This window comes from Pterocles gutturalis, unplaced genomic scaffold, assembly GCF_000699245.1.
Source record: "Pterocles gutturalis isolate BGI_N339 unplaced genomic scaffold, ASM69924v1 scaffold3639, whole genome shotgun sequence".
NCBI classification, from domain to species: Eukaryota; Metazoa; Chordata; class Aves; order Pterocliformes; family Pteroclidae; genus Pterocles; species Pterocles gutturalis.
In genome coordinates this window covers 11449-38861 of record NW_010133086.1, presented here as the reverse complement: position 1 = coordinate 38861, position 27413 = coordinate 11449, and the positions used below count along the sequence as shown (strand labels likewise).

The window sequence follows — 27413 nt, the reverse complement described above, 5'->3', positions numbered from 1 at the left end:
GCAGGAATGGTCTAAGACTTCACTTCTTGAGCTGGGAGCCCACGGCATCCTGTCAGTACTGTGAAGCCCCATCTTTCCAACCTAATGTTCACATAGACACAGAAAGGGCAGAAAACACATGGCATATCATCTGTTAAGGATAGAAGCAGCCAGTTTGTGCATGCTTTTGAAAGTTAACTATGGAAAAAAGCCACCTCATGGGTCTGCAAAGCCTCATTGTCAATCATGTAACAGTCACGTGTGCCTCAAAAGCAAGCCTATGGCTCTGAATCCTTCTTCTAGGACTAGGAGTTTCAAGCAGAGGTTGGGGACAAAAAGTAAGACAAGAGTTTAACACGAGAATTGTAAAGGCAAATGGAAAGAAAGCTTAAGACAATAGTACAGGTAGGCTCACCGGATGTGTGAATCCCAGAAACATGTTAAAAAAAAAAACAACACAAAAAACCCAACAAAAACACACATGAAAAGTTAATCTATTCTATAAGTAATTGAAAAAACCCCACATCTCACCTTCTGCAGGCATGGCCTGGAGATTGCTAGAATAAATATATGCTCCATCACCTCCAGTAAGTAAAGTGCCCAGGAAAGATTTGTCTTCCTAAACAGGAAAAACAAAGAGGATCAAGGATTCTAATTCAGGCAAGAATATTTTCTCATGCTTTTGCTTCAAGAGAAAAGATTTTTTTTTTTTTAAAGCAGCATCTGTCAGAACTTTTAAAATACTTTTAAACTGCATTGATACAGAACTAGTGAAACACAGCATGTCAAGAGTATAATTTTTAAAGGCACTCCCCCCCATTTTGGTTTTGCCAGCAGCTATTAAGTTACAAGTTATTGTCACAACCACAAGGCATAGCTTTTTGTTTTCAGATTGTCAATCTACTGAACTAAAAGTATATTGCAGGAAAATAAATCTATTTATAATGAAGATTTCTGGTAACCGCAAATTAAACCACAAATGTGAAACTCATGTGGTTTAAGATGTTCCCAGATCGCAAATTCTTTTCTTTTTCACAGTGCTTTAAGTGTTTTCCTTTAGACATTTAGCATGCTAATTAAGTTAAAAGAAAGCTGCACGTAGAGCGTCATTGGGTTTTGGGGGTTTTTCAAACACATGAGCTGCATGGGTAATACTTAGTAAGACTTCCATGAAATCGCAGCTGTATTAGAACTCTTTTTGCTCTTGGGTTTTGCAGTTCTCTGAAATAAAAGAACTCGAACTTTTACACACAATGTATTTTTTTTGTAGGTCAAAGATTATAAGAGGGTAGAATAGGCAAGTCTTTCGTAGAAGAGGAATAATAGACATAATGAAAGCCAGTTTTACTAGCAGCTAAGACTTCTTCAATATTGCTTTTTGAAAGTGTATTTTATACAGCTGAACAAAAATGATTAATTTTACCTTCAATACATGCTGTGCCTTTTCAGAGAGTTTCACATCACTGTCTTCAACCTGTAGCCAGAAACAGCTTCCATTTTTATTATTAGTAGATAAAGCAAGTTTAATATTAAATAAAAAGCACTAAAGAAGATTCAAGGCAAACAAGAACCTTAGGTACCACAGAAAGAGATATGTCTGGAGACCAGAGTGCTTCAAAGACAGCTTTGTGCTCTTCAATACATGTTCACATGGGACTGAAACAGTTCCTTGAAACACATTCAAGAGGATATTCCCCATTAAATTATTTTATAGACTAAAATAGTGTTGTATAGACTCAAAGTAGCATATCCCATTCAATCTTATTTTTTACTAAAGTGTTTCAGAAGTATGGGTTGTTAATTGACATAACATTGCCCAACTTGACAACATTCATCGCAGTTTTACCTCTAACACAGTAAAGTACGTTAAAGGTCTGGAAGCAGACCTCTCTTTCTGCTAGGGCAGATATTTAAGTGATCTAAAGTGCCCCACAATAAACAGAATTTTCAGAAGTCACACTATACACTTGAAAAAAAACCCCATGCCTTTACATAGCTAAAAAAAATGAAGTGGTGAAAACTAAATAATTTAAAACTCATGTTATGAATGGAACCATCAGCCTGTTTCCACTTATTAGTTTTTCAATTCGCGTTCAAAGTTAAAAATCAGAATAATATTAATACATTAATATTGTTTCAGTGTCCAAGTTCTGTATTTTTCCCTCATACACCCATACTTGTTATAACACGTTTTCATTTGTGAATCTGGATTTATAGAAAAAAAAATCAAACACATTTTTGTGTACTAACCAGCCAAGAAGCGTATCTTGGGATAGCTGCAGTCAGTACCATGTGGCTGGTTTCTGAACTAATGCTGCCATCTGCAGGGAAGAAAATAGAAAACAAAAAGTAGCATAATACCAACCATATACCTCAGACTGTTCAATAAATTACTTTTATGACTTGCAATTTCTTTAGGAAATACGAAAATTTCCTCATTATTTTAAGAATTTCTTATTGTACAAAGGAAGCTGTAGTCGACCAGCGGAGTTCTCTGTAGCCGGCGTGAGGGGGGCTCAATGCTCAGCGCACAGAGCTCTTGGACACCAGCCAGACGAGCCAAATTATCATGAGGGTAAAAGCCATTTATCATGCGTTGCGCACTTACTTTTATACTAAATTTTTTCAAACTTAGCAGCTGCTAATTGGATACAATAATTTTAAATTCTTAACGACAAAGTCACTGTTGGCTATTCTGGATCCTGGGAAAGCAACCTTCAAAGCTATGTCAACACAACCTCTAAAATAACTTATTTGTGCTAATTATCTTCCCTCAGTTTCCCCTTATCTTTCTCGTATTCTGTATAATTGGATACCTTTGGACATCTGGTTATTTTTCTTCTTTCCCAGGATCCTCTATCAACCTTATTATTACAAAGTCTAAAGTTAGTGTCATAGCTAAAATTCCACCTTAACACAAAACACCACTACATTTAGGATTCTCTATTAATCTTACAATTATAAAGTCTAAAATTAATATCATAGTTAAAACTCTATGTCAGCATAGAATGCCCCTACAGAAGCTTTCACAGCAGACTAGCTCCTGTGCTCTAACGTACACAGAATCATTGTACAACACCAAAAGAAGCCCTGCTTTTGTTTTGGTCTTAGTATATGCCTCTTACATTGCCTTATGTCTAGCCTCTTCATCTAAAGTTACATATTACCCTTTCATTCAGCTCTCGCCTGTGACCTGTCCCAAATCGGTAGCCCAAGACTTCTGCTTTCTGGGTTGGACTGCTAAATCTAAGCTAACAGATGTAATGTTAGTGTTCGTATGACGGCTTCTTCCTTTGCTCTCCTTCCCATCAAGTGCTCCCAACTCTCATGGCTAAAAGCCTGTCTGGAAACAAGAACTCATAAATATTCTTCAGACAACCTCAATAACTATCTGTCTTTGTCACATGTAAACAATCTGGAAAGTATGTACTTGTCTAAAGTTATGGAAATTACTCAGTATCCTGCATTTTCAATTTAAGACTGTTCCAAAAACAAGCATTCTAAAAACCATCTCCTTTTTTTAGTTTAGTCTCATCTCTTCCAAACAAAAAACAACTGAAATGAAAACAGATCAGATAAAATGAGTATCACAGAAGCGACGCAAGAGAGCTGTTTGAGTTTCCTCATACAATAAAAAAAATACTAAGACTGGAGAAAAAGTAGGAAGGGTAGTATTACACCTGTATTTTTACACCTCAGCCCTACTGTATCACAAGGCAGCCATAAAACCCAAAGGGAGATTAGAGAAACCTTCTTGCTAGTTAAGATATTTATTACTAGCAAGATAAAACACTTAGGTCTTTTAATTAACCCAAAGGCTTAAAATCATAATGGTAACAGTACTAAGATCCAGCAGAAGCCCTTTTGCTGTTCCATCACGACACAGCTAGCAGAACGACATCAGTGTTAGAATTTTAAAGGGTTACCTTTTTCTTTTACTTGTATCTGCGACGTTAGAAATGACTCTGAAAAGACAACAGATCCCAAGCATCCTCTTCCAGTGAGCACGTCTGGAATGTCAAATACCATCATAGATGCCTACAGCAATCAAACAGTTGGACAGAAAGGAATTCAATCGAAGCAGCAAATTCCCTATGTTTTAAACCTCCTAAGACACAACGCTTCTGTATTACAGTGGGAAGTCTGATACCACAACCCTCTCTTAACATTTTATTCCAAATTCTACAGTCTGACTTCATGGTAAAACTCAATCTTACCCCAGTTTCAGCATCTGAAATCTGTCTCATCTCTACTCTTACATTTGTATTCACACAAATATACAAAAATCTCAGCATGAGCCATCAAAAAGCCATTTGAGCTCTATTTTCTAATAAAATGTATAATCAGAATACTGAAGAGTTTACTTACTGTTTTAATCAAACACAGGCTATCCTCATTATCTAATGGAGTAATTCTGGAACAATAACAAAAATTAAATATTTAAAGATTAGGTCATTTGGAGTGACTTCGTAACAGCCAAAAAAGCTATTTCATTTTAAAATCAACTCTTTTGTAGGGCATTTCAGTCAATTAGACAGTGTGGAGATTAAAAAAGCACAAGATTGTGGTATCAACTACATTAAAAGCAGCTTTAAAAGGAAATTCTTAATGGGCTCATGCTGCTTCTAGTCATTAACAGTTAATAAAATTCATCTGCCCAGTTGTTTTACATTTTTTTAAATGCTTTTAAGATTCCACAGAATTACACATATGAAACCATTACACCATCTCAAACACAAAAGCATTTAGTACATCTTGTATGAAATAATCAAATGTAATGTTTTCTCAGAAGTTCCAAGGCAAGAAAAATCAACTTATTGCTGTATTAAAAACACTAATTAATAACAAGAAGGTTAAGACAGTGATACAAACCTGCCATGATTATTCACAGCCTGAATTCGAAAAGCAATTTTGGAGCTGTAGGACAGAAATTGTACTGGTGAAAAAACATGTTTTATACTTCTACTACATGTAAAAACCACACAATAATAGATTTAAACCTAAATAACTGCTGAAGTGAATTTAAAAAGCAGGAAAAGACACATGGAATATTTATAACTATTTAAAAAGTTCAAATGCATTACGAAGCCTTGGAATTTGGCAGTTATTCAAGTTCAGTTTAAAATTCACTCTTGGTGTATATTTTTCCCCAAAATAAACTAAGGCATCAAGATACTACATCAACCAATAAGTATTTGAAAATACATACCGCAATGTGGTTTTAAGTTGTGCTAAATGGAGGGTATCTAACACAGACATAAGCACCTGCTCTGCTACCTCCTTTGCCTAAAAAAAGGAAATGGAGAATAAAATATCTTTTCTCTACCTCCTTTGCCTAAAAAAAAGTTGAGGGTAAAATATCTTTTCCCATATCCCAGCAACTACAGGAGCACCCAGAAAATATACAAGAGACCATGCATGAAACAATAACACACTGATGCACCAGGCTAAAATTTGTTCTTTTGCGTATCTGATTCTCCTTACTGTAAGGTTTGGAAAATTCACAAAAAACAATTGTAAATGGGTAAGATGAGATATATTCTGAAATTTCTCTTTTTTAAACAGAAGTCAGAGTGACTATTTGAAGGTCACCATATTAACTTCATTAATATTAGGCAGTTGACTGAAACCTTTTTTTTTTTTTCTTAATCTTGGTTTGCATGTAATCTCATCTTGCAAGCAATCCAAATCAACAGTCACAACGTACAGAATTGGTGCTTCATTTACCTTGGATTCAGCGGAAGTTTTAGCATAGCACTCAATGCCAGCAAGCACAGCCTCTACAACAGCAGTATATATTTGCGACAACAGCATACTGAAGAGAAATACAAACACAACATTTACTGGACAGATAGAGTTTTCTCTCTTTATGGGAGCAGTTTTTCCTCCCATAACACAACTCCCGCATACAGAAGGGGTCTTTGTTCAAATAGGCATAAAAATAGCTTTATGCTTAACTTCTCAATTAAAAGAAAGAAATTAGAGCAAGTAAATTGCTCAAATTACAGGATATCTTGGGAAAAAAACCATCCTGGCAGAAACGTATCCCTGTTCTCATCAGTCAATAAAAAAAAAAAAAGTTTTATTGTTGACTTTTGCTGCAGTTGTGTTGAGGATCACATCCTAAATATTCCAACACGAATAGAACAGTAGCCTCATGTTCTGCAAAAGCCAAACTGGACTGACTTGTTCTAGAGCATGTCAAGCAAAAAAAGATATCCAAACAAACCCATCACCACTACCTTCGGAGCACATCTACATCACAGCTTGGTTCGATTCCCTTCTTAAAAGGGAACGGAAAAATTGTACAGAAATAAACAACAGTTAGGTGAAGCCAGAAGCGACTTCCAGCTACTGACATATTTAGAGCTCCAGAACTATTGAAAAAAACCACCTGTGCCCAACTGAGAAACATCAGCCTCTGTTTTCCAGCTAAACTGGAACAAAAAGATCAAGAGATCTACAGAACAGCCTTACGGCCTTGAACTTGAACTCCTCTCACTACTCCTCTGCAACTGCTAGATGCTGAGGGAAGGAAGAGGAGGGAGGAAAGAGCAAGATACAGCACTTAAGCAATACGCAAAGCATTCCTGAGGATGGGAAAAAGCATCTCTGAAGCTCCCAAACATGAACCTCAAAATGCACCAATGCTTGTCTGCGAACTTCTTCCCCAACAGCACCAAGAGATTTTAAAACTTGAACCTCCTTACTACTTTCTGAGGTTTCTTCTATGCATTTTCATGTACTAACACATGCATTTAACTCACATTTTCAGTACACTCTTGTTACAGGAAATGTGTATAATTCTTCCTAACTCTGTAACCATTCCTGTTTTCACTCAAATTCACATATGTATTAACAAGAAAATACATCACAGTGGGCTGTGCTTTATATTAACGTGCTATAGTCACCCTACTGCTTTTCCCATTTGAAAATTTTAACACTAACAAAGAAAAACAGAAAATGATATTTTCTTAAAAAAAAAAATACAAAGTCTACCCCAGGAATGCTTAAACTTACACAGTCAGTTTACACTCTCCAGCCAATCTGCACTCTAGGCTGCAGTTGTGCTTCCTAAATACAGTCAAATTTGGACTGAATAGTGGTTTTGGAATATTTTTTCCACTTATTTCAAATGAAAATATTTACAAATATAAGAAGCAGTTACAGGACTCAACTGAAAACTAATTCCAAAATCATGGGGTCAGGTTTGCCAGAAAAGATAATTTTGCTGCTGCTGTTACAACTAGATTATTTGATCCAATACAAGGACACTTCCAATATAAAGATATTCTCATAAAAAATACTGCCTCTATCAACCAACCCCTGCTTTGCTTAGAACTTCTCTAGCCATCTCGGTTAGAACTGTATTTAGTATGAAGTCTTTTGCAAGTAGGACAAGAAATATTCTGTATGTTTGAACAGAACATACATGTAAGAAAAACTACCTGTTGAAGTTAAGTTTATTATAAAAAAAGAAAAATCTGCTCCTCAGTCTAGTAACTTTTACATCTCTGAGAAGCACATCAGAATTATGAAAAATCAACAGTACTTAGCACGAAAGGTCACCACTACCAGCTCCCTCTGACACATCTTTAATATCTCGCTACATGTCATGCAGGCTTGCGGACTGCTCTGCTGCAGAAGCAAGAACCGGCTACTAAAACTATCCTAACTAGCAAGGAGGACAACATCTGTAAGGAAAGGTCTAGTTTATCAAGATTGAGAGCACTTCCAAACAGGTTATCTACCACCTTCTTAAAGCTTGACAGGTATCTACAACATGCAGAGAAGTGGACATCAACTTGGATACAAATAAAATCTCATTTTGTGAAGCTCAAAACGTGCAGAAGCTTTATAGCTTACTAATAAAAAAAATTCAGAAGTTAACTTTTATCTACCTTTTAACACAGTGAAATTTATTTGCAAATAAGATAAATTTTTAACAAAACTTAAGCAAAATTTACTAATATTTCCTTTCACACTTCCCTGTACAGCAGCAGGGACGTCACACAAACCATTCCTAGTTTGCTCACAAAAACCCTCAATGAGCAATTTGCCTTTGAAACCCTCTCACATTCATGTTAGTCTAAATGAAAACGTAGCTCTGCAAATGCCAACAGCCACTGCTGACTAAAAGCAGTTTTAACCTACTGCCCCAAGGCAGAAAGAGGGAAGGGTAAAGGAGGAATAAAAAGTTAGCAGCTTACACTTGTTCAGCTTGCTTGTGCATCTCATTGTCATTTCCTGTATTAGAAACAAAAAATTTTTGGTTTAAGCACTTTCGGAAGCGTGTACACAGAACTTCTTGGTCCTAACATTTCTGCTGCAAATCTTAACATGACACCTATCCATTATTTTATATAACTGAAGCTTGTTTGTAGATTTAAAAACCAGCAAAGCACAGGTTAACTTGTGTCAGTACAGCCAGCACATCCTACAGCCAAGACCACGACCTGCATCCCCCAAAACCAGCCGCATTGGGTCAGAACAAAATCTCTCTCACGCTGTATCCTGTCTCCCAAAGCGGCCATTCCTGGATGCCCAGGAAAAAATACAACAAGAGCAAACATGTGCTATAATTCCTTTTGTTTTGCAAGCCTCCAACCATCCTGAGATACTTTCTGAGCTGGCTATGGTTTCAAGATATACAGAAAGCCTAAGGAGACTGACTTCATCCATGGACTCATGGAGCCATTTAAAATGGGTAAGAAAATTGTTTCTAAACATTTCACGTCATGTTTTTATTAGGAAAGATAACTTATAAAAATCTATTTGACCCAAACCAGATGATAATGATAAAAGTCAAACAATTTTCTCTATCCTTTAAAAATCCTTCATTATTTAAAAAAAAAAAAAAAAAAAAGACGCAGGCTTATTTGATAACTACCACTTTTAATTACAAGACTTTTGGGATTCTGATGCAAACACAAATACACTTCTTGATCTTTGAATCATTCTTGGAGAATATCTGACAGATTTTTGCACATGAACAATGTTCTGTTATGACTTCATGCACAGCATCTACCACTGTACGACCTAATGTTTGTTAAAGGAATCAAACCCATCTTTTAATCATTACAGATTTTAAATAATCAAAGAGAATAACAGGCTTAAATTACTGCTTGGTGGTTTTAATATACTTACCCAGGAAAGGAATGTGAGTGGTTCCAAAAAAATAAGTCCTTGAACAAGCCAGAGGTCCCTTTGGAGATACACACTGCACTACCTAGTTGTCAGTATTAACGAGATACAAAGAGACGTTAGTAAAAAAAAAAAAAAGTGGTGCAATAATTAACAATAAGCTAAATTCCCCTTAAGTCCTCTAACCACTGACATACTACAGGAAGTGCACAACACAGACTTAACTGGATATTTAAAAAGCGACTTACGTTTTTCAAAGGTATATTTCACTTTTGACTTCACCTGAATGGTTGAAAGGCTTTGGAAAGGAGATGAGCTCTGAGTTCCATAAGCGTTAAGCATGTGTTTTCAATTTCCTATGTCAACTGCTCTTTTCATGGAGAGGAAAGTGGGTCAGGTTCCCATAACTATGCTTGCACTTGGGTTTATTTACTATTCTCAAGACACCCTATTGAAACAGTACACCTGTACCTGTAAATAAACCATCTTTTTAAAGAACAATGTCAGAATCCAAGGACAACAGGTGGAGCAAGTACATCAGAATAAAATCGTACTTGCATTTTGAAAGATATCAAATGGTCTCAATGGGAACGTTAACAAGGGGGAAAAAAAAAAATTGGAAGTGTTTTTACAGAAAGAGAGTTAAACAAAGCAGTAAATGGAGGATATGATTTCACCGGGATGCTAAAACAATCCTTTCTCAGGCTTTTGACACACGCAACGTGTCCAGAACACCCACGTCCATCCATCCCTAAGGCACCTCCGCGTGAAATGTTGGCATGACAAGCTCATAAACTCACTCCCTCAATCATACGTCCACTCCACGATGACCTGTACTCCACCACATCCATCTCTCCTCAGCAGCACAGACTCTGGACTCGCACAACTGACGGACACTCCCAGAGCCCATGGCAATCGGCTCGGAGGGAGAACTACACACCGCAATCTGCACGCTACCTCTCCTCCTTCGCTGCGAGTTCCCTTCTTGATGCACCCAGCCCAGCCAGCCAGAGGATCTGAATTCCCTGGGGTCGCTTCCCCAGTTACGGCCCCTGCGCGGCGGTGCAACAAGCCATCGACCTCATCATATGTTTTAAAACTAAGTTTTTACTTGAAAATGGAAACAAGTTAATCTTACAACTTGATCTTAACATTCTTTGAACACCAGAAAGATTGTCAGAGTTTCATGAACCGTTCAGTTGCTGGAGCATACACTGAAATTTGGATACACATCATTATCCTGTGTTTAGTCACAAAGTCATTATGAAAAAAAGGGTCTTGCCATTTCTTTTTAAGAAATTGCTAAACAAATCTGATTAAAATAAAATCCTGTGTGTCATAGTTAAGTAGATCACGAAGATTTTTCACTTTAGGGCTAGGACAAGTGTCCTCACAAATATTTCCCTCTCCACCACCCCACACATTTACAGCACCACAAGTGTTTAAAAAGTTGTCTTTCTAAAGGGAAAAAATACTTTAACTCATTCAGCAATCCCTGATTAAACATCCAGAAAGAGAGAGAAAAAGGAAATTTGTTCCTTAAACACACTGACCGCTAAGGTAACATATGTTCTCGTATGTTAAAAATTGGGTATTTAACTCATGGAAAGTGTTTTAAGGGCACAAAATATACAAAGAAAAAAAATATACACTGCTTAAAAATATCAGATAATTACTTAAAAGCCTTACCATATGCTTCGCAGTGCTTCCACCAAGGCCGGTGTTTCGAACAAGATGTCCTTCGGATGGAAAATTAAAGTTACCCGAGTTCAAGTTTTCCTTAGTTGAGTGGCTACCAAACAGAACGAAGGGCTGCCGGCTAGGGCTAGGGAGAAAAGAGGGTATCACCACCAAAATACTGGAAGAAAACTTGCAAACAACATACGAAATCAAACCATTTAAGTCTGATGGACTAACTATTGAATTTCTCACTAAAAGAGTAGGACAAAAAAAATTTACTAGAGCTGCTGAGAGCTTCCCGTGGAAAAAAAGCAAGTTCCAAAGAAAAAAAAAAACTACCTCAATTAACAAGACAGTAATTTCTTTCATATACAGGAACATATCTCAAGGTTGTTTCCCAAATGCTATTAGAAGGGGGTTTTTTCCTCTTTTTTTTTTTAAAGTAAATTGCCTTGAAAACCTGACTAGTTTAAAATTTACCACCTTGCAAAACCCTGAAATTACTACATTGGAATTAAATAAAACTATTTTAGTTTTAGTTCTGGCTTTGGGCCCAAGATTCATTTGGGGAGGTCAAGTTTTTTCTTTTCATTATTTAAACGCTAAGGACAGAGGATGCCGAAAACAATAAAGGACACTGAACTCCACTGTCTAATTCCAAATAAAGACGACTCTGCAGAGACATTCAAGTAGCTAAGCAACCTTTATTTACCTCAAAACAGCAGAACCCTTGGTTTTGAAACATATGACAAACAACCTTCCTCTCTTAGTTAAAATTCTATGCTGAAATAAGCATTAAATCACATAAAAATTTGGGTTCATCCCACCCAAAGTGCCTTTGAATGTTTTTTTTTTAAATATGCAAAGATGAGACGTGATCTACTGAGATGGTCCCAAAAGGAATTATAAACATTAGGGCATCAGAGATATGGAAATAGCGTATCAAGGCACTAGCGACACCAAAATTTCCCAGGGAATAATGAGGAATACCTGTTATCTGTTATATGGCTTGAGATCATTCCATGACTGAAATAACTTCTGAAAGGCTGTGAAGAAGAAAAAAAAAATTCTGATTAATAAGTAAATGAACATAAGGTGTGATATATCCTCACCAGCATTAAGAGCAAACCTGAATTCTCTTCCTCAAACTCCTGAACCCTCAAAAACTAGTTCAAACCTCCCTAAACAAACCCAAACTCCGTTAAGTCTCACGTGTGCTTAAAAAGCAACAGCCAAGAAGTACTGCGCTGTTTTCACCCATGCTGTATGTTACCATCAGTTATGTCTGAGATTTGACACGTGCAACCTGAACTTGTTCAGAAGTGCACATACCACAGCTTCCACCAAAATGAATCTGCCTACAAAGAGGGATTTGTCGTGCAGATGTAAAGCAATTAAGTTCAGTTGTTAATGAACAAAAACTCAACTGATTTATAGCAGGGATAGGCAAGGTGGGTGGTGAACTTAAAAAAAAAAAAATCAATGAAAACAAACCCAATAGGTTTCTACTCCTCAAACATGAAAGGTGAGATGAGATAAGGAGAGAAAAAAACCCCACAATGCTAAATATTTATTACTTTTGCACGGGTGACACTAGCATTTCAAAGGATTACTGAAGCAGGCATACCTCCCCCGCCTGAGATTCGGATAGTTCCAGAATGAAGGGAATTTCAGTATCGAAATTTGCAAAAAAGTTGGTCCACTGGTGTTCGAAAATCATTAAATCCTAAAAGAAAAACATTCAACATTACTTAACGCAGCAAACGTTATATGAGAGAAAGGTCATCACAGATTGGACTGAACAAACCCAAATTATTTTAGAACAAGACAGATTACATTTCACTATGCAGATAGAAACAATAAACACAAGAAAATAAACATCTTTTAAAAGAAGACAAGAACTTTCTGCTGGATTTTAGGGGTTCTTTTTTGGGTGGGTGGTTTTTTGTTTGGGGTTTTTTGAGGGAAGAGAAGAGGCTGGAGAGGGAAAAGGACCAAAGCCCTGCACTATCTGCTTTTAACCTCAGCAAGTACAGTGTTTTGAGATCACTCATGACTCAGACCTCATCTTTCCCAAATGACCACTTGGACAGATTTAATTTATATATAATATACAATTTATAAATCTGTATACAGTTCTGGGGTAATCTGTATCTGACATTAAGTAGGCTTATGGACAGAAAATGAGGAACAAGGTGGGGAATTTGGGAAACTCGTGATATGAAAGCGGCAAAAAGTCCTTTCTTTATCTGCATTTGTTAAAAAAAAAAAAAAAGATTAGTGGAAAAGGAAATACCACTAACACCTCACTGTAGCACAACAAAAAAGGAAGGTGACTATAGGTAAGTGTTGCATTCAAATTAATTTAAAAAAATCAGAGAATCAATAAAAAATGTGTCATGCTGATAAAGCAGGAACCTTACAGAACCAGGCAATTTTCAAATGCTCTCCAGATTACTTTCAGTTATTTCACATACTAACTTGGAAGATGAGAGACATCCTGATTTTAGAAAGTCTAGTTTTTCAGAGATATATAACAGGCAAAACCAGAACTATGATTTTAGCAATGCTGTAAGTATTATACAGTATTTAACTTCAGCCATTCCACTAATGCAGCAATTAATGAAATTTAGAGAGAATGTCGATGAAATCTTACAAGCCTTCCAAAATACTAACAAAGCCTGTACTAGAGGTTTAAAATGAAGATTTACATTTAGAGGGAAAAACTATCATTGGAGAATATTCCAGCCTCAAATAAGCTTTGCAGAGAAGCTAAGAACTAACAAGTGCTTTTGTCAGGTTTTTGGCACATGCCAATACTGTACAGAACATTCTTTTAAATCTCCAGTAGAATCCAAACTAGAACTTTTTGAAGTCAAAGCTGTGTTAACAAAAAAAAGGTATCAGTATATACCAGCTTCAAATGTTCTTTAAGATCACCTACCTTCATCCTCACTGAGAAAATTAATCATTTATAAAATCATCGATTTCTGTGAAACCAGAGTTGTATGAAAAACCCATTCATTAATTTTTTTCAAAAAAATTTAAAGTCAATTCAACAAGAACTTTGAGGTTTAAAACTTCGAAATAGGACAAATAAGTTTGTTTCAGGATAGACTTACCAGGTACAAGCTAGAAACTGATAAAAATTAACAACAAAATCCTCCATACTAACGCTCATACATTGCTTTCTTCTCCAGCACTGAGATTACACCATTGCATTAAAACAAGGAATCACTTTCCACAATTTGTTTTTATTTTGCAAAACACTAGGGCAGCCACTGTGTGTCACTGTTACCCACTTAAAGCAGTTCCAAAGCCATCCTAAAAGTGTTTTTTCCTGAAGAATGGCTATATGTTAAAGTCGATTCTTTTTTTTCCCCCGCCTGGCTGCAAAAGGAGGATTAACACAAACACACCAATTTTCTGTGCTTTGTACGTAGTCCCGTGACCTGAAGAACAGTCATACCATTTAGAAAGCCTTTTAGCAGAATTTCGGGCCAATTAAGAAATTCAAGGAATCCAAGACAAGCTATTTTAATGTTTTGTGGAGCTTGTGGTAGATTTGAGGCAAGGAAACAGTGAACAACAGTATGCAGAGTCAGTAAAGTCCGTAAGCACTATTAAGACCAAACAAAAATCACAACAATTTTGCTCTGCAACTACACTAACAGACCAGTAGTTGATTGAGACTATTTCCCTGGCATTACCTCAAAGAGCAAGTCCTCCAAGGAAACAGGATCCATTTTGCTGTATGTCTTCCACAAATCAACACTGACATCCATTAACTGAAAAAGATTTTAAACACACTTCTGTGAAAAAACACCATGAAGAATGCCACAGATCCAGGTCTAAACCACACCGAAGCAGACGTGCAGCACACCGCCCAATCCACCAGTCCTCCTTCACTCTGAATTCAGAAATATTTTTACACTGCTGGTTACAAAAGAATTGACCAGATGCAAGTGTTGTGGATGCTGCAGAGACTCACCTCCTCGAGTGAGTGTTTATGTGAAAAGTTTTGCTTACATCTTTCAAATAAAAAATTTTAAAATTTTTCAAAGTGGGTTAATAGCAAAGAATAGTATCAGCTGGTGTGAGCAAAAAGAGAAAGTCTTCTGAGACAAGACAGGCAAGAAGCAGATCCCAACATCCTACACACCAGCCTATTCTTGCTGTAAGCGTAATGTAAATTTAGGCTAAGCTAGTTTAACTCGGCAATTAGCAATAACTTCTTCCAAGTAAGATGATGCATATGAGAACACCATTCAAAAATACATTCTTAAGGGATGCTTACATCTGGTTAATTTCTGCATTTACAGGGTTTCCCACCACCCACTTAATTAAAATGCATCACTAAATGGAATTTTCTGAAACCACTCCTTTAGTTATTCCAGTTACATGTATTATTAGATATGGCAATAATGATTTTCCAGACATCGCTTCCATTCACCTATCGGTACAGTAAATTTTCTGAATTACAGCATCTTGAGCAATTCTGACTTCTGTAGTAAAAGTAAGAAAGCAACTGCACTTAACACTGGAAAAAAATAAGTTATAATCATTAGATTATCTTCAAATCTAACAGCAGAGAATGCACAGCAGAGGGAAATTCAGTTTCAGTAGCTAAAAACACACCGAGAACACTCCCTTTTAATAACAGTTGAAGTATCCATTTATAGATCATTTACAGGGATCCCAAATGTATTTCCTCCCATAGATTGGTTTTTCCTCCCCATCCCTGACATATAGCAGCTGCCTAACAGATAACCATGCATAAACAGTTACATAAAAAGTTAAGAATGCCACTTCCCACTTGAAATCCCCTTATGACTTTAAGGAGGAAGAAAGCAAGAACTCAAGCTGTAACCGCCAGAGCTAACACACTCTTAAAAACAGAGATGGAGAATTTGCTTTGCTCCTTTTTAAGTTTGCAAGAGTGCTGTAAAGACAGCATCAGCTCCCACAACGAAACAGGAGAGGCTCTGTCTTTATAAAGTTATTGCCACACTGTGTCTACACCTTTTCTCAAAGCCTCTACGGATTCACGAAATAAATTGGTAATTAAAGACCCAAACAACTCCTGAATTCACAGCCAAATTTTCTTTGACTGATTTCAAACATCAAGAAGGGCTACTGACACTCAGGCAGAACTTCACAAGGATGCTCATCTATCTGCACTTTGTATTTAATGCTTTTGAAAGGTTCACTCAATAACATTATTATTACAGTACTCGTGATGGAACGAAAAAAATTAAAAAAGCATAAATGAAGGTTATCAGTGGAAAGAGTAAAGTGCTCAGAGAGAAAAAGGCACACTTGAACTCACATAACAGATTTTTGAGCAAGCATGTACAGTACTACATGTGATGAGACTAACAATGGTACTATTAATTTCTTGGGTTTTTTCCACTTATCAGGAGTCAGACAAAGAGCATTCTGGCTGTGAACACGGCGGAGTGACAAGAAAAATAGGACATCTGCATTTCTGTGGCAGAGGTCCAAGAAAATTAAAGAAAAGAAGCTTCAAACAAGTAAATAAACACAAAGCTGTCCTCTAAAGATGCTGTTACCCCAGTGCATTTAATAAACAGGCAAATCAAATGACAAGTTCCTCAGAGTAAGAACAGCAAATCATTATTAAAACTAGGAGCATCATCCAAAATCTGGACTGTTGCCCTATTGAGCAGGCTATGATGACCCAAGAATACATAATGTTGGTGAGAAAAGGAGATGCATCTCTTGTGTCAAAACCAGTGACCCAAGAAATAGTCACTTCTCATTTTCTCAGTTCATTTCAAGGCATTTGGCACTAACCAGATTCTCCTGCACTGCTCTTGAAAGTCTATACCTACCTAACAGAGTTTTTAAAAGTATTTTCTGTTACTGCTAGAGGAGACTCTAGAAGATAAGGAAAAAAGTTCTAAATCACACCAGGGAGGTTTGGGGGGGGACACGACACACCAAGCAATGGTGGTTTATCCAGGATAGAGGGCTCTGCAGCTCCTAACAGTCTCTCAGCAAGACTGTGGTGTCTCCATTCTTGCACATTCAAAACTCGGCCTCGTAAAAGATCCTGAAAAACTTCATCCAACTTAGGAGCTCGCTTGAGCTGTGAGTCTCAAAAGGTACTTTGCAACTGAAATAATTCCGTGATTCAACTTCTGCTTCAAAATGGAAAGGGAAGAAAATGAAAAACGTTAACTACTTACTTCATATTTCATTGTAAAGAAGCCATCGCCCCCGATTCCTTCCAGTGCAAAAGCCTGCACGATTGGCCACTTTTCAACAATGAACATATCAAATATCTGCAGATGACCTGCAAAAGAAAAATTATCTTGCAAATTCTGACAGTTTAACTTTCTGTTGAGACCTTAAGACTTGTTTTGAGATTCTAATAACGGATCTCAATTATCCTGTCGTTGCACAACTTAAAATCTGCAACTGAAAATGTTTTTTTTTGAGAAGACAGGAGCCTGTAACCACTCCTTTCTCTACACACCAAATTTTGTCTGTTGTTTCCAGCTATCAGTCTAGTAAAGGATGCTATGCTTCCTTGCAAGTTTCATTCCAAGACCATTAGCAAAACTGTGTCCATTAAAATTCAAGATAATAAACAGAGAGCTTTGCTTACTCCATTTCCTTCCCATATTTGGCCTTAAGGAAAATACTGTTAACATCATCCCCATGTTAATCAGAATTTTAAGTTAGGGAGAGGCAAACTAATCAGCCTGGTACTCACTGGGGAAGCTGTAAGCCATCTGAAGTGTGATTAGCATCCTTAAGCAATACACCTTCATCAGGTACTTCCTAACAAAGAACTACCATCTTTCTTCCCCTGCGCCCTGACCCGTTAATGATTTTTCAGGCAGTCAGAGCATATCATCACGAGAAGCAATGAAGAATTAGGAATTAAAAAAAAAAAACCAAACACCCAAAACTGAATTATCTCGTTTTGAACTTACATGGTTCAGAAAATAGAGAGCAATTTTTTTTTTTTTTTGTTTGCCTCTCACCTTATGGATCAAAAACCCCACATGCTCATGCTGCACAGAGAAGTATGCGCACTGCGTTGCTTTTGCATTATTCACTGCTGGGGATACTGCAAAGCACATTTTACTGAGCAACGTCAGTATGACACTGTTCAGGCTGCAAGGCTGGCTCCAGATCATAACAGGAAGTCATGCCGTCCACTTTTTTTTCAGCGCTAAAAAGGGAAACTTGCATAACGAAATGTTTATTCTTTCCTTACATAAAGAAGTATTTATCTGGAGCTCTCAGCTGAAAAGAGAACTTCTGTAGCAGCAGAACACACTTCGCTGAATGCAAATTATTTATTTACCTCTCACTGTGAGTATTCACTCTTCAGATGAAGTTTAAGGGCTTACATTATTCAGAAAGAAATCCAAAACTTAAGTAAAAAGAGGCTAAAAGGAAACTTTTGACATATTAATCCTTATTTCTTACCAAAGGCAAGGAAATCTTCATTCCCTGAACTGCATGACTTGCATGCTGCAAAACGCTTCCACTAAACCAAGCGAACCTACCTTGGCAGCTGTATGGAATACCAATGCGACTGCAGTCTCGAACCATGTCTACAAAACTGGAAATTTTGAATTCCTCTGCAGCTTCTTCATCTTCATACTGAAAGAAGTTATTGAAAACAGAATTTGATTAGGCATGTCTAATTTGATTAGTGCTAGTTTGGCACTAAAGATAATATGTATTCTACTGTTTTAATTGCATTATAAATGTCATGCAATCCACTAAAATACTACCTACAGCTTCCAGAAGCTAAAAAATTTCTTTCGTCTCTATATTTTGGAAACTCCATCATGGCAGTGATGTATTCAAGCCAATGGAGATTGTTCTTTAAAAATCAAAATTCAAGGTTTTTAATAAGGTTATAGGAAGACATAATTATATACTTGATTTTCAGCTTGCAGTGAAGTCTTTCAACAACATCTACTGGATTCTGGACAATTAAACAATAAAAGATATTTGGAGAACAGCAACTGATGTGCCACAAAAAACTTGCCGCTGAGACAAATTACCAGCTTAACAACACTAAACTGGGAAAGCCACCTGGCAAGATATGCCTCAGGTCACAGAACAAGCATGAGAACCAGCTGCTGTCTAAGGGAGATGTATATGTAGGAAAAGGAGGAGGAAAAAAGAGGAGACACCGCCATGCAACACTATCTTGCTGTTTCACACCAGCAGCAGACTGAAGTTGTCTGAAGATTTCAGCAGACTGAAGAACAAATGTCATACTTATGGCTCAGAAAAGCATAAAAACTAGACTGAAAAGACAAATCACACAAAAAAAATCATCTTTATAACAAGAAAAACCTAAAAACAGTATCTGATTTTTATCTGAAAAGGTACAGTCTGAAACCAACAGGCCTAGCCCCACTGGGTACTTCAAGAGCCACTTGCTTTCTGGAGCAAGATCAGAAGGCAGTGGTGTTTTGTCTGTTTTTTTATGCTCTGAACTTAGTATATCAAGGTAAATTACGTAATTATGAACTTTCTGTATATAGCTTTTGGGAGCTTCAGGGTACACCCAAAGCTATTTTAAGTTCTTTTAAGACAAGCCTGAATTTAAGATGCAGCCCAGGTTCCTCCATGATGTGTTCTTTCTTCAATCTCAGGAAGCCAGATCAAAGTTTCAGTTCAAAGCCAAGCCCCAAACAACTGCCAGTTTCTCAAGACTTAAAATGCCATTAGAAAAAGAACTTGGTTTTTGGCAGGATGCTAAGGGCTTGCTCACTATCTGCAGCTGAAAGTATAAAAAATGGTACTAGTGACACCCAGAAAGCTTATATAGTATGCATCAAACTTCAGTACTTTATCTTATTTGGTCATTTTGAAAATGAGTATTCTTTAATACTATTTTTTTTTCTTCTGATAACTAGGATTTCACTTAAATTCCTACGGTCTAGATAAAGACAAGCAGGAAGGAAGAAAGGAAGGAGATGCTATAGGTATTGCCAGATTAATCAAGAGCTGCACAGAGTCAGGTACGGCATTAATTTCTTTATTGCCAAAATTCTTGAGATTTTTTCGTTTAATTTTTATAAATGCAAGCAGAAGTTAGTCCTATCACTAAAAAAAAAAAAAAAGCTTAAAAGCTACTACAGGCAATCCTCCTATAAGCAGGATGCACTTAAAGCCTGGCACAGCAACATTTTTTTGTTTCTTTCAGAAGTAATCCAGGAAAGTGGCAATTCTTATACATTAGAAATGTGACTGGAAGTGCATCGCTCAGCTCACCCGCATGAAACAGCAGTGAAGTAACTTTGTATCTTCAGCTTCAGAAATCAAACTTTCCCATTCATTTCCACAAACAGTAAGAAGGCATATGGTTTACCTTTCTAGTTACACCATTATTTCAAGCCAGGACTGTGTGATTAAGGTTACTACTTACCAAAATAAATCATATGAAAGCCCATAAGCAGATGCAGCTTAAAATTCAATAGCTGAGATTGCAGCTGTCCTAGCAACAGCGTGTGAACAACTACTCCAGTCTCGACTCCAAGATGTGTGTGTTTTACCACCCTCAGGTATGATTCAAGATTTGCCCTTTCAGTAGAGATTTTGGCAACAAAAAAACCTTACCAAGCCAGGCTTTAGACTTTGCTACGGCATGCTTTAACCTGCAACTCAGCTGTTTACATCTTAACATGAAATAATTATCCTCCTCTATGGAACACTCATGCGACCGTATCTGGAACACTGCATCCAGTTTTGGGACCCACATGTAAGAAAGATGTTGAAAAACTGGAGCACGTTCAGTGGAGGGCCACCACAATGGAGCATTTGTCCTACAAGTAGAGACCCAGGCTTGCTCAGACTGGAGGAGACAATGGCTGGACCTTAAAGCTGCCCTACAACACCCACAAAATATTGAGATGGTGAAGCCAGGCTCTTTGCAGTGGTAGGATGCAGGACAAAGGCCACGATTTCAAATGAGAGAGGTTTAGAGTGGATAAAAGGAAACACTTTTTCACCATTAGGACAGTCAGGTAATGGAGCAGATAGCCAAGAGAAGTTCTGCAGTCATCATCCTTGGATGCTTTCAACATCCAACTGCAAAAAACGTGAGTAACCTGAGCTGATCTCAAAGCTAACTCTGCCTTTAGCAGGAGGTTGGAGAAGATGATCTCCAGAGGTCCCTTCTAACATTAATTATTTCAGAATTCTGTGATCTAAACTATCAAACAGCCAAATAAAGACACAGTCAATCATAAGCTCCATTGCTTTCAAGCTGAAAAGGTTTTTCTCCCTGACCCCGTTCATTCTTCCACCAGCTTCACAGGCTCCTCACCCCGCTCCCTTCGGATTTCAGTACAATCCTGATTTAGAAAAAGAATTACACAGAACTGAACAGGGGGGGGAAACTTCCCATGACGGCATTTAGGAAGAAGCATTTCCAGTCCAACTGGAATAAAAAAGTTATTTTTCTGCACCAAGGCAAACAATATTTTCATTTTTTACTCCTCTAACAGTACTCCACCCTGATAAACATAGCTTTTCTAAGAATACCTTGTATTTTAAATGCAAGACAAAACTCACATCTACTAACCACAGTCCAATGAAAGTGAGTGACAAAACTTGGCTTTTTTCCTTACTGAGACTAATAGCTCTTGAAAGGAAGAAATGAAAGTTAAAATGAAAATACATAATAAAATGTATTTATGTTAAATGGCTTATTAAGCCAATCTTTTCCAATATTACAAAGCTATGGGTATACAACGCATTAAAACACTCCTTCGGCAGGAAACAGGGCTGTCCTTGGAAATCTCGGTGTTAACTGTAGTACTTGATTCAGATTCTGCATTTCTCACAACCCACATGTTTTTTGTCATTAAAAGATCATTGACTCATGTCAAAGTAATAGTAATTAGTGGGAGAGGGGAGCAATTTGTTTTCATGCTTCAACGAGTACAGAGTATTAAAAACATATTCTTCTTGCACATGTTAGCAAAATGGTTAATACCCACATATATATATATACACATGTGATTGAGTATGAAAAAGAAAGAAGACTTCTGGAAGGAATGTTACAAAAAGTTCCACTTGGAATATCAGTTCACTAGCAAGTTCATTAGCAATTCTCACTTGCATTCATTTTACACTCACCTCATTTTCAGTTAGACAGTGAAAATGCAAGTTCCTCCAGTATGCCACATACGGCAAAAGATGATTATAATTCACAGGGTTGCAGTACAGATGGACGCTGTCGGGTTTTATTAATATGATTATATCTGCAACAAGCAGAATAAATATTATCCCAGCATCAAGACTCCATACACAGAAGAATTACATGTGCACAAAAAACCCCAGAAACTGAACAGAAAACCCTTTCCCTATAATGTACCTCAGTAAAAGAAAATTGTTTAACTATTTGAATATGCAACCATTCCCCACTTCTTTAAAAAAGAAACAGTTGGCAGCCATATACAGTTCCAAGTACAACTTCTTACTGTTCAGAACAATTGCGGATTTATTCTGAAGTCTTGTACAGAACTTGCATCAGCCTGTCCTTTGAGCAGCCAAGAGGGTCAGCGATGAGTCCTTACAGAACACTTACGAAACTGTAAGCTACAGCTGCTCTTGCCTGATGTTGCATCAGAAGGTTGCTCCAACTAAAAACTACCACTGCAGGCTACGGGGTAGATATTCAAAGTTTCATTAAAATAAGGGAATAATAATCTACAATCACAGTGATTGGCCACCTTCCAAATATTACAAAAGTGAGTTTTTAGAACTCCAGAGGTGCGATCATGCAATAATTGATAACACATGTACGCACAGAATGACTGAACTAGAACTTCTCATAATGGCCTGTATTTCTTTAGGTTTAGAACATTTGGGGGAACATGTTTTAAGAGTTCTTCATCAGTGTTGTTAAGAACCATTTTTCAGGTGCATATACACAATTAGAGATTTATTGACTCTTCTTTTTCGAGGTATGCCCCTTTTTCTGCTCACACTCCCTCCAGAAAGACTGAAGAATGATAAAAATGTTGACTGTGTTACTCACCATCAAGAACTTCTTCAGGAAACCCAGTTCTTTCAAAGTCGTTGTTATTCTGGTTATACAAGCCAAAGAGCAGATAGTTTGCCAGTTCCCTGCAACCTTCATTGTATCGACTGTCTATTCCTGCAAAAGCAAAACCGTACAGTGAGTGTTATGTGTCCTAACATTGTACACCTGTTTTCTTCCCTAATAAGAAACTTTAAAACAGGAATATTAACTCAACTCCTTCACATAGTGAGCACTTATGCCCATTGAACATACTGGGGAAACAGGGTAGGGAAGAAGGATTTTTTCAAATTCATTGACATTCCACTTGACCTAATGCACAGGAATTGCTAAAAAAAATTAAATAAATCTAGTTTCCTGCATTTCACTGCATCAAAAGTTCAATTTCATCTAGTAATTCAAACTTAAACATCTGTCTGTATGCAGTATGCATTCTAATGAATATGTTCTTGATTGAAGCTTCCTAACAAACTAATCCTGTGACCTAAATCTCCTGCTTTAGCATACATGATTAAACATTATCTTTATCAGTATTATAGAGCAATCCCTGAGTCACCAGAAAGCCAGTGCAGAGTTCTAACAAATCATGAAAAGATATTCTGACAAAACATATGGTATACGAACAGTTTCCAAGGAAAGCCTATTCTAGTCCTTGGGAAAATAAAACTAAAACCATTGAAGATCTGGAGCATGAAGATGTAGAAGATAAATTAAAAAAAAAAATAAGGAAACAGGCCACAGATTTAAGAAATGTTTTAATCTCTCTTAAAGACAGTCACAGTCGTAATTCCACTGGATAAATCAAGTTTTCTCCACAAGTAAAACTATGCATGAAGCAACATCCTCAACATCCTCACTTGACAGAGGTCACCGGTCTCGACTGCTCTACTAAATTTCTCATAAACACTAACGTCAACTTTTCCTACCAAGTTATATTAGGATACAGTTGGAGGGCTGGCAGCAAATCAACATTTGTTACCACTGTCCAAAGGAAAGATCAGTACACTGATAATGTAATAACACAGCCTGGATGTCTGGGTTTCAGGACTTGCATCAGAAATCAAACTACTTAAGAGTCACCTGAACACACCAGACATTGGAACGAACCCTAGGTTCTCCTAATTGTGTCCCTTTTTTTTAAGCTATAATTCAGCTTTAAAGTGCTAACGTGTCTGCGTGCAGCTACTGAATCCCACATCTTAATAAACCCCCTTGTTTGTGTATTAATTGGCCTTTGGATAGCTCTTGTGTTTGCCAGGGTATCACATATTTGGTGCAAGGCTACAGAAGAGACAAATTCAACCACTCCAAATGGTGCTGAAGCTATGAACCTCTGTAGCTCTGCTCCTCGCTCATGCCTTCAGGATTATCACCACGGATAACACACTCTAGCATTGCATTCCTTGAACCGTTTTGGGGAAGCTGCATCACACCCACCCCAGCTTTCTCAGCCCTCAAAACTCTTGCTTGCCACAATCTTTGAATTCTCATTCTTCTGCTATCTAGCTTCTAGCACTTACCTTCCATTCATATACACATCCTTGGAGCACGCTCTTTATAAAAAACGTCACAATCCTGTGTGTCAGGAAGCATCCCTTGCCAAAGGGAGCACCAAGAGCCTTACCAGTCAATCTGTAACACTGGTCATGGCACCGATAATGAATGCTCAGACTCAATCGCTCATTTTTCCCCCCTGCTGCACTGTTCCATCTTTGCTGTGCCAATAATTTTCTTCATAACAAGACTGCCCTGAATCTGGGAACTCGGCAAGAGAGCGCAAAAGAAGGAGAGGAAGAACACAGTGTCTCTTTTCATTTTCTTTATGTTTCCTGCCCCATGAAATCAGGCATACCAACATAATCCAGAATGACGCGACTCAGCACACTAATATCGGTGCTAAAGCCCCTGTCTTTAGGTGGGATTTTGGTTACAATCAAGTGTGGAGACTCCCTTCTTCCAGGAAGCAACTGTCCCATTGTTCTAGGGAAGCCCATTTAAATGTAATCAGTCTCCTTGAAATCAGCTACAGCCTTAGAAAGCTAGTACACACATGTCCTGAAGATAATCTGTTTTACTGTTTACTTGGCCAACTGAAGCAACTTTTGAAGGCAATTAAATGAGCAATAATCTGGCAGAAAGCAGGAGTTAGGATAGGCCCTTTCAGCAGCAGCAAGCTGTCTGATCAGTCGTTCCGCAAGCAGCATTGCTTGTGATTCACAACCAAACATCACCTATCGTATCAAGTGTTCATCTAGCAAGACACCCTCAAATAAAGGCCAAAGAGCACGGATGAAAGGGGTTGGGGGGTTGGACTAGGTGATCTTTAAAGGTCCCTTCCAACCCAAACCATTGTATGATTCTATGACTCTCTCTTATCATCAGGCTCTTCACTAGGGTCTCCAAAGCCTGAACAGCCAAGGTGGTGTACACAGGGACAGGCTAACGAAATAACACGTAGTGAAGCTGAAAAAGGTGTGGGTGATGATAAAATCTGGAAGATCAGAAGAAAAAGTAAAAATTGTCCTCATAAAAAAGTTAGGATGTCACCATCAATTGAAGAATGAGGTTTTGTCTGGGTGTACCAGCTCTTCAAAGCTAAAGACCAAAGCCTGCTTTTTCAGGTAATGACAGAAGGAGGGGAAGAACAGACAAAAAGAAAATGGTAACAAGGGGGGCAGCTGAGTCATATTTACTGAATCATAGAATCATGAAGGTTGGAAAAGACCTCAAGGATCATCAAGTCCAAGCATCAACCCAATACCACCTAACCCACTAAACCATGCCAGTGCTGTGATCATAAGATACCTCCTTACCTCCTTTTGTGAATTTGAGCCTCTTTATTTTCTTCAAGAATATATTAATGCTCCAAATAATTAAACTAATTTTGTATGAAGTTATTGAGAATTATTGAAAATATTAAATCCTTTGAATAAAGAGGACACGAGTGAATTTATTGCTTGCAGGATGCTGAGAGGCTAGCAGGGAAGGCATTAGCTTACCCTAAAATCATTAACCCTGCAGAATACTTGGTCTCTGTGTTCTTTGAGGTTTTTTAGTATCCAGTACAGACAGGAGCTCTCATACTGAGGCTTTCAGAGTATTCTACAGCAACATACAGAGTTAAATGAACAGATATAGTTAGCGGAAAATAAACAGGAAATGAAACAAGGCCGAAGATAAGATACCTCCAGAAAGCATATCAAGAGTCCTCAACAGAACAATGGGGAAAGCTATTAATTAGGAAACCCCCACGCCTGTCTCCAGCTGAGCTGGGAGTTTAGTAACTCCCAGCCTGTTCCCAACTCATCACAAGGGTGTAGTTAGACAATGACTCAATCTAACAGCTTACTGCTGCCCAAGGAACCATTCCTACTCCTTCTTTTCCTGCAGTCAGAGCTTATCTGACCTCTCAACAAGCTGATTCAGTTTGCCAAATTGGCAGAAAACTAGTCTGGCCAAATACAGAGGGGAAAAAAAAAAGAAAAATCTGTCTGCTCAGTAGCATGAACTGGGTCCAAGATATCAACCACTAACAGCACTGATGCAAAATGCGTGTGGGGAGGAAACAGAGGAAAGGGAAGAGGAGCAGCCTAGGGGCAGGCTGAGACCCCCCTTTTGTACTCCGAAAAGTATACAGCTCAGCCATGTCTCCTATCTGCGACTGCACAGTTGCTAAACTGACACAAACACAGCCTACAGGTAAAAATAGTTCTGCTTGCTCTGTCCCAGCCATGCACTTCTGACACACCCTTGAGGATCAAAACAAAAAAATAGTTGTTGCACAACACATTAAACAGCCATGCGAGCTCTAGGGACAGCAGGGAGGTAGGAGGAAGGTGAGGCTGGAGAGAACAGACAGATCACCTTCAGACAGCTGCCCAAAACCAACATGCAGTGGTGGAACTGCCATCTAGTAGAAGTGGCACAATAAGCATTAAAATAGTCTTGATTTGGAAAAAGAATGGGATGAACAGTCAGTGCAATGTACTGGTGAAGTTTCTCCCACATCCTAAGAGCAAGAGCTCTTGTGTAGGATGGATATAATTGAGGGGGGGGAAAAAAAAAAAAAAAAAAGAGGTCTAAAAAAGTAGTAATATATGAACAAAGCAAAAATAAAATAAAGATTCACTGGCACAGCCTCTGAAGTATTCCTATCCTCTGCAGGAGGATAAAAAGTAAATTAAATATCAAAGTCCAAAAATTTACCTTAGCTCTGCTGAACTGCGAAACAGTTTGATCTGTACTCCCAACAGCTGCAACTACAGTCTGAATTACAGACATACCCTGCTGAAACTGAATACATACCCTCAGAAATCCGATCAACCTTACCATGAGCTGAAAATCTCTGTTGAAAGGTAAGATGCGAGAAACACTATGGTTAAAAAAAAAAAGTTTACAGTATAATTTCATTAGTTTGGTATACGGTTTTCTTAGCAACTTTAACAGCAACACACTGCAACTGAGACATCTCAGCTTTTTAAAGTCTGGCATGCCAGCCTCCAAATTCCTTTTACCGGTCAGTTGTGATGTCTTTTCTCCTGGGAAAAGAATGCAGGAA

At 37.8% G+C, this 27413-nt stretch overlaps 1 protein-coding gene across 1 annotated transcript in view; it reads right to left on the bottom strand.

Moving 5' to 3' along the window:
- LOC104467339 (chromosome unknown open reading frame, human C20orf194) overlaps positions 1-27413 on the bottom strand; it is a gene marked incomplete at its 5' end in the record, with an annotated part of 59753 nt that overhangs the window by 29733 nt on the left and 2607 nt on the right. The window contains 18 exons of the mRNA XM_010081080.1: positions 511-598; positions 1403-1453; positions 2230-2300; positions 3906-4017; positions 4348-4393; positions 4852-4896; positions 5189-5265; positions 5707-5794; positions 8190-8226; positions 9127-9208; positions 10813-10948; positions 11794-11849; positions 12431-12529; positions 14514-14591; positions 17016-17122; positions 18351-18447; positions 21949-22073; positions 22853-22972. Of these exons, the coding sequence (XP_010079382.1) occupies positions 511-598; positions 1403-1453; positions 2230-2300; positions 3906-4017; positions 4348-4393; positions 4852-4896; positions 5189-5265; positions 5707-5794; positions 8190-8226; positions 9127-9208; positions 10813-10948; positions 11794-11849; positions 12431-12529; positions 14514-14591; positions 17016-17122; positions 18351-18447; positions 21949-22073; positions 22853-22972 (1515 nt within the window). The remainder of the gene's footprint in view (positions 1-510; positions 599-1402; positions 1454-2229; positions 2301-3905; positions 4018-4347; positions 4394-4851; positions 4897-5188; positions 5266-5706; positions 5795-8189; positions 8227-9126; positions 9209-10812; positions 10949-11793; positions 11850-12430; positions 12530-14513; positions 14592-17015; positions 17123-18350; positions 18448-21948; positions 22074-22852; positions 22973-27413) is intronic.